The sequence below is a fragment of the Acipenser ruthenus genome, chromosome 31, assembly GCF_902713425.1.
Source record: "Acipenser ruthenus chromosome 31, fAciRut3.2 maternal haplotype, whole genome shotgun sequence".
In the NCBI taxonomy this organism is placed as follows: Eukaryota; Metazoa; Chordata; class Actinopteri; order Acipenseriformes; family Acipenseridae; genus Acipenser; species Acipenser ruthenus.
In genome coordinates this window covers 10,792,184-10,805,092 of record NC_081219.1, presented here as the reverse complement: position 1 = coordinate 10,805,092, position 12,909 = coordinate 10,792,184, and the positions used below count along the sequence as shown (strand labels likewise).

The 12,909-nt window shown below is 39.1% G+C and overlaps 1 protein-coding gene across 2 annotated transcripts in view; it reads right to left on the bottom strand.

The window, feature by feature from the left end:
- Nucleotides 1-12,909, bottom strand: part of LOC117396942 (guanine nucleotide exchange factor VAV2) — a 157,117-nt gene that overhangs the window by 110,597 nt on the left and 33,611 nt on the right. For both annotated transcript variants that reach the window (XM_059005559.1, XM_059005560.1), the window contains exon 2: nucleotides 519-635. In XM_059005559.1, coding sequence (XP_058861542.1) covers nucleotides 519-635 — 117 coding nt within the window. The remainder of the gene's footprint in view (nucleotides 1-518; nucleotides 636-12,909) is intronic.

The window sequence follows — 12,909 nt, the reverse complement described above, 5'->3', positions numbered from 1 at the left end:
CCTCCAGTGATTTAAACATTAGGTGTAACAATATCATTTTGTGCTAAAAGCTGCATTCAAACTATTCTGGTTAGATGCCCACTGCACAATCTAATGACGTGGCAGTTTACAATTATGTCCATTATGTTGGTTTATTCAACCTTGAAGGAATACTGAAAGCAGTTATTTTGTATTGTATGCACAGCCACTGCCAATTACCGACACCATTCCAAAGCGCACTGAAGCATTTATAATTTCTTTGAATTCCTGCATTTTGAGCTAAATGTCAATTAAAATTGAACCAGTCTTCTCTTCATCCTAAAAGTTTAGACTAATCATGGTGAAAGTTTTTAAGTGATTTATTTTCACTCAGTCTTGCAATGTGTTTCCTGTGTGCAAGTTGTCTTCTCAAAATGAGCAAAGGTCCCCATTAGCTTGTTAATATCTGACTCACTGCTGACAGGCATTGCAAACCCCCAAGCTGCACCACGTTACCACAACATGGAGGGGAATAATGAAGTCAAACCTTTGCTTCTTACCTTGCCGAAATCCCGGACGTCAAAAAGGTCAAAGGGGTCAAAGAGCTCACTGTTGCGTAGTCCAAATTTATCATGGCAGACCTTAAGAAAGGTTCGGATATTCTTCAGGCATAGGAACTGTGAAAGAAAACATGTAAAAGATTACATACAGTGCACACATACGCACATAATGTTCACATACACACATATAGTGCACACATACACAGTTCACATACACACATACAGTGCAGCTCACTAGGGCTGGAATCCATTCCAATTCCTTTTTAAAATCAATTCCCAATTCCAGTTCCAATTCCTATTCCTTTGAAGGAACTGGAATTCATATTTTAGAGACATAATAACTGTTGTGATTGTTCAACTGCTTTCATTTAAAAGCCAATTTTAATTGACTAACAGTGACTTCAATTTAAATAACGTGTTGCCACTGTGAGACGCTCAATGTAACAGATCAATGATGTGTTGGGATTGATTAAAACGGGAATTAGGATTGGAATTGTGAATTAATTTATAAAAGGAACTGAAAATGGAATTGACCCCAACTGCCAAATAAAAAATTAAATATGGCCACATGTCCACCACCTTTGCATCAGCACCACAGTCATCGTTAAAAAAAGGAAAGAACTTCATGAATGGTTTCAGAGTAACTGTGAGATCGAGAAGATCCCTCCAAGGCGGTTTCCAGACAGCCTTTTGGATTGGAGGTCAACATCAAGATCACTAAACAAATTCCCTATTGGAAGCCGCTATACCTTCCAAGTTTCAAGTCAACACAACAAACAGATATAGCACCAACCAATACTGTACATCACCCTTTGTGCTGCTCCCCTGAACTCTGGTCTTGTATTGGGTGTGGTTTCATATTTCTGCCTCTGTTACTTTGGTACTTGTGCTGCAGATTGTTCATTAATAATTTGTTGTTTCACGTATTGCTGCAAACTCCATCTTGCCTGCTTGCATGGACTTGCAGTTCATTGTAAATTGTTGAATTGGTGCACTTTTAGTGAATGCTGAACTCTTTCAACAAAGACCAGAATTGACGTTTAGAAAAAAAAAAGTTCCACTCAAAACTTCAGATCTGAGACACAGTCCATTTCACTGGAACAATAGTTACCTTACTGCATCATCATTCTGTGTAGTTTGTGTAGAAAAATAAATAAATAAACAAACAATGCATACATTGATTCATAACCCACTGTAATACTGGAACGAAACTCTACACTAACTCAATATGGAAAGATTGAATCATGTCACTTTACTACCTAATTTACACAGAACAGATTTTTTAACTCAATCAGCATGAAAATGGAATAAAAGCACTGTTGTGGTCAGAGGTAAATAAAAGAATAGAATGTCCAATCATTTTTTCCCCATCACCATAGCAATTTCCCACACAGCTCAGGAGAACTGAAGGTTCAGTGGGCGTCCAGCGAGCCAGCTTCCTCGTCTACACCCATAAACTCGAGACAAAGGCCAGCCCTGCAGGTGTCCGCCCGAGCTCAGACCGGAGAAACAGTCCCTAACCCGCAGAAGAGCCAAAGCCAATGTGGGACTCCCTCCAAAATCCCCAGCAAGACAGGCGACTTCACACAACCAGGACGCGAACCTCCGCTCCTTCATCTGTCTAGCCCAATTCGCAAGGGACTAAAAATCAACAGACAGGTGGATTCCGAAGTTTTACAGACAGCGGTGAAATGTAGTCCCGTGCAAACCGTCCATTTCTTTTCATCTCAGATCATTTCCTCAGGAGGTCCTCCAACTGTTTTACAGGACCTCAGGACCTTCTGTAAAATGTCAAACTCAGACGTCCTGTGTCTTTTTACTCCCGCGCGAATCGATCGTTTCAGAGTTATGTTAGAATTGATACAGCATTTCCGGGGTATTCGCCTCAAAGCAACACCAGCCTTTACAATAATACAATATTACAATTGGTATGATATGTCCTGAGATTCTACAGTTCAGTAAAACGCAACGATTGGGCAGAAACAAATTGGGGACAGGCGAAAATACAAAACATAATTGCAGACTCTTAAAAAAATCTTGAACGGTGCATTTGAAGCGAAGTATGCAAATACATATCACTCAAGGGACGAAATGGTTATTCTAGCCTTTGGAAAAGAAGGTACAACGAAACACACATTTCACTATTTACAAATCATGCACAAAAGCGCCTTCTGTGGCCACAACATCGCATTATATTTCAAATTTACTGACTTTCCTTGATGAAAGGGAATCCACGCCCGGGAGGTTACTAGACGTCCTCTGCTTTCAACCAACTTTGAGGACACATGACTTTTAGTCCCGTGTGAATCAGGCTTTTTACCAGGCGAGCCCTCGGGGATCCCCTTCAGATGTAAATTCTGATCACAGTAGTGGCGCGACAGCGCAACACAGTAGGAAGCCTCAAGCATAACCAGGTTAAGCCTGTTAAGCAGACAGAAAAGGCTTGATCTTTTTACTGTCAATCTCATGTCTTCATAGTGGACTCCCGCCTCAAATTAAAAAAAGGAATCATTTGAAGATGTTATGTCTGTGGACTGTAAACCTCAAGCACCGAGCTAGACAGAGTCTCCTGATAGCTGTGAAATCATCTCACAGTCAATCACCACACCAAATTGATCTTAGATGTTTAGCAATGATTCACTTCACTCCTCTAATGTGGCATGAAGAAACTCTGCAGGTGGTAATGCACCACTCATGCTTTCCCTGACCGGGGATAAAGGATGTTTTTCTTCCCACAGGCAGTTCCATACAGTTTTTTTTGAAAAGTATAGTCTGGCATGCACAACTCATCCACAGAGAATATTTTAAGAATGTAACATTAAAACAAATATACAGGCAGAAGTGTTTGCCAGAAGTGTCATATGTAATTTATATTAAAAAATATTGATACAAAGAACAACTGTAAAAATCAAATCTTTAGAATTTCATTCCATCAGGACTTACAATAATATGCTGCTTTAGAGTTTATACATTTAAATGTTTGAAATTCCCATCCCTAGTTCAATCTTGGGGCTGTCATTTTATTTTACTTCTCAGGCAAATAGCAAACATTGAAGTAATCCATGCTTCAAAAGTGCTTGAAATAGAAACTACAAGAGACGCAAGACATGATCCCATGTGTATGATAATCCCTGAATGTAATTCTGAGAGATAAACTCTCATTAGGAAAATGACAATGCTAACCCTGAATAAAAGTACTGTGGAGAAAACTGAAAATTGAAAGAATGTCTTGCAATTTCTTAAAGCTACGCACTGACTGATACCAGTAGCTTTTTCTATCAGAATGAAGAGATAAACCCTTGAGATTTTTTAGAATTGGAGTTGACCCTGGATTCCAAGGTGAGAACATCCTTAAGCCGTGTCCTCGCTGCTACTGTGATCTCGTTGACCTGCCAGCTGATCGGCTTCTGACCTCACATCACACTCCCACAGCCTATCAGGGGGAGAGGAACAGAAGTCCAGATACTGAAACGTGGTGAAGAACGATGAAGTAACTCTGCACACTGGTAGCTTTGTATCGACAACAAGCCTACTTCATTGCAAACACAACATGAAAAAAACCAGACCAAACTATGTAAAAATGTTACTGGTTTAGACTAAATTCTTATCACAAATTCGGTAGGGTGTGGCTTTCAGGTTTTGGCTTCAAGCACACCCAGAAGACTGTTTAAGTGTGGTGATGTTGTAGACATGTGTGGCAAAGTGGTTTGCAGTGCGCAGGTGTAGGGGTGATGCAGTGCGCAAGACAAGGACAAACAACAAAAGTACTGGTGAAATGATGGTAATGAATTGTCTGGCCATCCAATCCAGGGCACTCTGTTCCCTTTACAAAGCGCCCTCACAGGCCTGGAAGGAGATTTGTCACCAACAATCATTCTGTCTCTGTCACAACATGGTATAATATAAAAAAAACACATTTGTATTTCAGTTTCTCACAAACACTCCAGTGATTTGTGTTGATAAAAAAAGGTTTTCCTAAACAATGTTTAATTAATACTATGGAAATACAGTACTAACTGTCATAGCTGGCAGTTGGACCCACCAAGCCTTGATCTACTTGAACATCAATAAACTGACGCATGATATTCACTCAACTCATTTTTTTTTCTGACGCAGGATGGATAATTACACCAAACACAAACCTAGCTGCTGGATAGTGCCCAAGAACATGTGTGCTTTTGTAAAAGGTTCAATTCAGCAATTCCACCTGTTACAATGCACCAGCATGATAAAACACTACCTACCACATGACATTTAAGTAATTCAGCTTTGGCGCTCAACTACATTAATCCCTACTTAAAATGACTGTCATTGTAATAAAACCGAACTTGATGTGACACATTATAGACTGATTGCTATAAAATACTGATAAAGTGCCGAGTGCCAAGATCTACATGGCTACAATAACCTTTTTATTATTTCTACAGCATGAACAATTATTTCCAGGTGCCTTCATAAAGTTTGAGACTCCTGTCATGTATAATAAAATGTAGCACAGAAGACATGGACACACTAAATAGGTTTTAAATGTTTTTTTTTTTTTTATTGGAATAAATACGTAAATACTGTTTATTAATTAATTTCTGTCTGTCTACAAAGACAAGGTCTCTCCTGTGAAATATTTACAAATATGTCACGAGAATATGAACACCCATTTGGTGATTGACAGAGCCCCGGGACTACACATTCACAGCAGGGGCTATGGAGAAAGGCTTTTGATTAATTATCCTTACAGTCAACTGTCAAGCCTGGGGAAACAACGACGTGGGCAAGCATTTGGCATGGTGACAAAACTGCCAATGATGTTAACTAAGGGCTGCTAGTTATTATTGATTTATAGCAGTGATTTAACCAAAGCAGCATTGCTTAATCACGCCACATTGTGCAAGACGATGGTGCAACCTGCCATACCATCAGAGCAATTATTGCATTTAAAAAACTAAAAAACAGACAAGCGGGGTCCTATCATGACCCCAACAGAAGACACAGTGCAGCACCTTGACATGCAACGTATACCTCATGACCGCCAAACCGAGCTGCTCCTGAACCCCCATTTATAGTATCCAAGTTGATCTGTTTCCATGCAATGCAAGTTTTCAATGGATTTTTGCGGTTCTTTCCCAGCAAGACTTGAGGTGAAGGTCATTTGTTTACAAAACCAAAAGGATGGTTGACATTGCTTTGCTTCTGACAATCTTAACGATTCTTTAGAGCCTTTTGTTACAAAAATAAAACAAATATACACACGAGAATATTAAAGCACAGAGAAACCTGCTCACCTCAGATGTGGATTAAATGCTTACGCCCACTTGTCACTTGATTGGTCAATGTTGTGACGTAGTTCCACCCATCCGCTTTGGCCTGCTTAGGCAACTGAACAACATTCTGGTGGGTGGTGAGAACAATCTTGATTTGAAATTTCGACTATGTTTAGGTGGCTTCTGTCCTATATAGCAGTGGGTGGAGACATCCTTGTATCCTGATACATTTTGTTGCAGGAGCACAATATGCATACCAATCCTTGGTGCTCAAATTATTATGATGGGGTTTTTATAGGATTGCATTCAATCACCATTTTGCTAGGTCTGTTCTCCCCAGCATACGCAGCAGTGCGTTATTAGGCAATAGCATCACTAAAGCTGGGGGATGTCGACAGTCTTGATCCCTCATGATCCCAATCATTTGTGCAGAGCTGAATGGTCCTGGGAGAATGACACTATCTGCCGCTGGCACTGCCCTACATCATGTCAAGCGCTGAACATAACTGCATTTTGCATGAGTTGAACAAGTGCCAAAGTAGGGGAAGGCACGTTTTTCATGAAGACGCCAAAAACACAGATTATAACAGACTGGTTTGGAAATGTTACTGTTAATTTCAATGGCAATGGAGGATCATGGATTTGTGTTTCTATAGCATAGCAGGCTTGGTCATCCTTTACTGGGAGTAAAAATATATATATATATATATATATATATATATATATATATATATATATATATATATATATATATATATATCTTTACAGACTCAATAAAGTGCCCACTGCGGATTAGGGGCATTTTAAAGCAGAAAAGCAATACCACCAGGATATTAATGTCATGTATCTCGCCTAACCGCAACCCCACCCTTCTTTAGGAACAAGGTTTATTCCTATTGGATACCTATATATTCAGACAGCATCTGTAAACCTCACAACTCTCGACTATACTGGACTATATGGTGCCCAATTGTACCAGTACTTGCACCAGCTTGTACTTGCACTGAACTGCTCCATACCTTTCCATATTCTACTACTGCTCTTAACTAGAACTACTTCCTGTATCTTGTATTTTATTTTACTCTTATAGGTATCTGTATTCCTGTTTTTTTTTTGTAATTGCTCTTATTTGAAATCATTTTCATCCATTTAACATACTTACTACGTGCTCTTACTGGACTTTACTCGTATAAGCAACTATTTTTACTATAAGTTAACTGCTCTTAGTCGAAATGTACTCTTAAATGTATTTACTGTATTCTTTATTTTACTCTTATTTGAATTTGATCTTATTTGCTACTGATTTTACTGTACTTTATAACTGCTCTTATCTGTAATATGATATTCTGTAATGTGATATTCTGTAATGTGATACTTTGTACTGTGATATTTTGTAGCAATTGTAAGCCACCCTGGATAAGGGTGTCTGCTAAGAAATAAATAATAATAATAATAATGGGATATTACTATCATTCATAACCACTGGCGCCTATGTTGCATTTAACTATAGCAGAGCAAAATATAGCTCACCTGTTGCATAGCAGTTAAAGCCATTTCAGGCTTTCCTCCAAGCCTAAACAAGCCTTAAGACATTTCATAGATGTCACAGGCCTGGGAGGTGTGTGCGTCTTATTATGTTCAGAGTAAAACTGCAACAGAAGAGCAGTCCCACGTTTTACCCAGTCTACTGTACATCACTTTGGTTCTAAGTCACTACAATCTTATCTTAAAAGAAGACAATCCCAAGTTTCCCTTAAGCGACAGATATAAACGTATGTCAGATCAGGCAGCAAGCAGACAGAAATCTTGTCCAGATACTCTGCGTCCCTTTGTTGCAATGCTCGTCATGTTTTTTTTTTCTTCTTTACCCCAAGTCTACATGTCATATAGAATTTATTGCTATTAAGCTGTGGCAGCATTGCATATCAAAGACGATGTCTGAGAGCAGAGAGCTTTGCAAGAGGGATGTAATAGTAGCCTAATTTCAGTGTCAGAAAGCTTTATGAAGTAGATATAATACACAGCAGCCTTGTATCAATATGAACACTTCATCAAAGATCCTTGCAAAGCCAAGAGTACATAGTAGGCTTATTTCAAAGAAAGCGTTAGAGCAGAAAGCTATATTAGGAGGATAAAGTGTGCAGTAGCATCAGTCCCAATGAAGCAGCAGAGTGATTTATTAATAGCACAGGCTGTATGGCAGAATTAGAAAAAGGCTTGTAAACTTGGCGCCTGATACCTGAGTATTTGAAACACTATAGTCAAGCAAGAACAGAATTACTGTATGAAGAGCACTTACTCAAATCAGTTTAATTCATGATACACCAGAAAGAACAAGAGATTCAATTTGGTATCATAGAACAGCCGCTTAAAGGGGAAACCTTAACATAAGGTGCATCTCAAAAGGAGAATAAACTGGTCTGACCCTGGATGTGGCTAAATTGACCGCTCCTTTAATGGCTGCCTGTGGCAGTGTGCCCACCCCTTGTGTGTATTTTATTATTCATGTATGTATTCGTTAGTTATCATTATTGTGTTTTATGTGCGGGCGGTTGAGCACCGTCCGTCTTTTTGGTTTGCTGTTTGAGGCCGACGAAAAGCCGGTCTTGTAATATGTAGTGGTGGGGATGGGGTTAAAACCCCTTCCATAGAACTCTCGTGGGAATGTGGCTGGAGCCTTAATAAGGTAATTTATTAATAGGTCATTAAGGCTCCAGCCACGAATATAAAAGACCCACTCAGAAGGTGGAGAGTGTCAGAGGCGAGACGTTAGTCTAGATGATTGGAAAGAATAGTTGGTATAAATCGAGAATATACTTGTTTAGGTTTGTGTTTTTTTTTTTGGCCAGAGTGCCCCTTTGCTTTGTGTCTGTTCTTTTTGTTTACACTGTTTATTTAGTTTGCTTATTAAATACGAGCGCAGCAGCTCAATTTTTCCCGTACAAACTTTGTTATTGTTTTATTTGCTGGTCCGTGACGTCACCACCCAGACACCGCACAAAGCCATCTGTCACACTGCCGAAAAGCATTTTCAAAACATAACAGAGCAAAGAGCTGCTAGCTGTAAAACTGTAATTACACTTTCTGTGGAAACCTCAATTGCACAGATAACAACACATTTAATTAATGTGTACTGTATTTTATATTAACATTGGACGAGTACATTGTATAGTAACAATGTATTTGCATTTCCACACAGAGGAGGCTGTGTGGTCCAGTGGTTAAAGAAAAGGGCTTGTAACCAGGAGGTCCCCGGTTCAAATCCCACCTCAGCCACTGACTCATTGTGTGACCCTGAGCAAGTCACTTAACCTCCTTGTGCTCCGTCTTTCGGGTGAGACGTTGTTGTAAGTGACTCTGCAGCTGATGCATAGTTCACACAGCCTAGTCTCTAAGTTGCCTTGGATAAAGGCGTCTGCTAAATAAACAAATAATAATAATAATAATTTATCTCTGTATAAATAAATAAATAAATACATTAAAATCAATCAGTACAGTAAATAAGTAAAACAAATGAATGGATTAAACTCAAATGAATACATTAAACTAAACAAAAAAACAGTGGAAGGAATAGGAAAAGATCAACTCACTCCACAGTTCTTAAACAATTTAAATGGCTGGTCTGCTGACTTACTGTATTTACTGAAGCAGAACTGAGTTTACCTTCTCAAGTCTTTACAAAAAAAAAAAAAAAAAAAAAAAAAAAAGAAGCCATCACTCCAGCATTAACCCACTTTCTGACACGGCCATTCATTTAAAAACAGATGGCAAAAGATCCCTCCGTCTAATCCAGCTAAACATCCCAGAGCTTCCTCAGTGCAAACTGACCGAATTGCTCTGAGAACTGGGAATCTAAACCATGATTAAACAAATATTTGTCATGTTAAAGGAAACAGCTAATCCACTGGTTTTCATAAAGGTTCAGTCGAGGGTTCTCTACAGTTCCAAGAAATTGAAATGATCTTTGATGCAACAGATCTCATCTGTAATGGAATACAGCTTTAACCTGCAAATCAAAGAGACTTTCCCAGGGCATGTGAAACATCTGGTAAGATTTAACATCTGCCCTTGCCAGAGCATTACTGTATAACATTGCATTCACTAATAAAAGGAGTTTCAATGCCCGACCTTATACTGCTGGTTTGCTGTAACCCGTTCCTGAAGTTCGGTAGGTTCGGTCTTGTATGAAGATAACGTTTTCGTCTATGTGAATTGACAACATACTTTTTTTGTATTATACCAAGGTGTATTATCACTTCTTATAGAAAGCTGGGGCAGAGAACAAATCCTATAAAACAAAAAAGCCTTTCTTATAATTATAGCTAAAGTTGTAAACTTATCTTGCCTTAGTTCCACATACCAATATATAAAACGTCTCCACATTTGGACAGCCAAAAAGAAAAGTGGAGAAGCAAGAAAAAATCTTCCACTGGGACAAGATGTCATATTTTTTCAGTGCATCGCCGTGCTGGGATCCCTGTTCTTTCACATTCCCATCACAACAGCTGGTCATGATGTGCATGACGCTTCACTGCAAAGAACTAGGCAGCATTAGAGGCCGGAGCACATCAGCGTGCTTAAACGAAGAAGCCTTTTAACAAGCAGGAAGCGCTCTGCATTCATTCAGTCTGTTAACAGAAATGCTCACGCTGGCTGTCTTACGAGGCTAGAGGACTGGATTCCAGCACCTTAAAATGAGTGAGGTTATGCCAAAAAGAGAAGGTAAGAAACAAAGAATGCCTGGTCTGTCATTCATTTAAAGTGATGGGGAAGTACAGCGGTCGTTGTTGAAAGACAGCACAGCTTCATCAAAAGGGATCTGTGTTCTTGAGCTCAGACATTCACTTGTGCATCTGGTCAAGTATCAGACAGTATGTGTTATTATAAGACTCTCACATCAACTGGAGGGCTGCAGACTCTATCCCAATTATAAACCCCATGTCAAAAATATCATTTTCATACTATTATTTTTGTAACAAAAAACAACCATAGCTATCACTCTATGATAAGAAATCCAATTACTGTCAAATTTAAGATGCAATATAACAATCAGGAGGTGTTGCTCACAAAGACACTCTTAATATAATGGTAATGAGGAGGGTCTTTGGAGCTTCATAGTGTCACGCTCAAGGTTAAAAGCCCTGGGAATGTGTAGAATTCCTCTGATGCTAAGATCAATAGACATTCCAAGACTACTAGTGCCATGTTAAAGTTTAAATTCAAGACCAGGAAAAATCCTTTTTGCTGTTATTTTGGTAAAGAGATACCCAAGTTATGTAGTTTTACAAAATGCAGAAACACACACACACACACACACACACACACACACAAGGATGAATTTCCAATAGAGCAATATCTTTAAGATTATTCTTAAGAAATGGAAAAAAATAAAAACCGAAAAACACGCCAATATGGGCAACCGGATAGTTTTTGAAAAAGGCTAAAGATACACAACACATGCAGAAACGTTTCCCCTGAGGCCAAACCAGAAGACACAAGAAATGCAGAGGGTCCCTTTGGCACAGTGGTAAGACAGACAGGAAACCCTGGCCTTCTGGGGCGCTAATCTTGAGTCACTTATTCTACAGATATGAAGTTTTGCATTTTTGCAAAGCTGCAGTGTCAACCATGTCACTGGGGGCTGGTGCCACGACACAGATTAGAAATGGGGAGAAAAAGGGGAGCATCTCTTTGAAAGGGCAAGATGTTACCCTCTGGAAAATAAATAAAGACAAGAAGGCATTGCCGCTATGCAGTTAAACATTAGGGGGTGCAAAACTAACATACTTCAAAAACTATATATGGAGACATTGAGAGAAAGGAGTTTTTATGTGACCTTTAACAAAATCATAGCACGGTCTGAATACGGATGGCTTTGGGCTTTTGCAACAATAAAGAATGCAAATGGTGTGAAGACTGTGGAGTCCCCTTGATGCGTTGGAGTAGTTTTTCTATTTCTTGGCCCCATTGTTCAGCCTTCTGAATGCAACACTTCTGTGAGCTGATCTGACCATCTATAGGCTGTACGTCTTGACAAGAATAAAATAAAATGACAAAACGACCCTTGTAACTTATTCGCTTCAATGGGCCTCTCAAAGAGTTCAATAAATCTGGATCTTGCTGCTGTAGCAAATCACAATGATATAAATTATATAAAAACACAGACTGCCAACCCTGACATTTGAAAAACGACCTGATTATATTTTGCACAGTTTGTGGGGAGTTTTCAGCAGGCTGTAACAGCATGTCAGTGTAAAAAAAAAAAAAAAAATGAGTTAATAAAAAATAACTGAAAGTTGGACAGGTTTTTTATTAGTACTGGGGCAGACGTGGATTTATCTGGTTTAACCCTTTTTTTTTGGATGATTAATCTTTCATTTTTAATTATTAATGAAATATAATAAAACCACAACATTTTACAGCAACAATTCTGTGGAGTGATGAAAATGTCTTCACTGTGCGTGCATCCTTGGAGCAGAGTTGATTTGCACTGCTAGGAAGGCTTCAGTTTTGCTTCAGTACACACAGACTGTATAGCTAATATTTCAGCCAAGGCCACTGTTAGATTGTACAACACCATTCTATTCCAACATTTAAAAAAAAAAAAAAAAACAGCAACTCTGTAAACGAAGGTTGTTTTTTATGAAAGTAAACACAGAAATCCACCAAGGTTTGAAGTTGGAGAGCCAATACAAGCTGAAAATGAAAGCTTTGGGTGGCATGCTGTATAATTACAGTACACCTGCGCCACAACAAACCTGTTTGGGTCCCAGCCTTTTGTTCACTACATAGAGGGGTTTGTTATAGAGAAAAGACAATCAAAATGAATGATAAACTGCTGGAGTAAGTTAATGAGATGAGATTGTGACTACAAGTAGAATCGCATGTACCTGTTCCTCTCATGTATGCAGTATTCTGCCTTTGCTTTATCCTATTCATTAAAGAACAAAGCGCAGTAAGGAGGCTGTGTGGGCCAGTGGTTAAAGAAATGGGCTTGTAACCAGGAGGTCCCCTGTTCAAATCCCACCTCAGCCACTGACTCATTGTGTGACCCTGAGCAAGTCACTTAACCTCCTTGTGCTCCGTCTTTCAGGTGAGACGTAGTTGTAAGTGACTCTGCAGCTGATGCATAG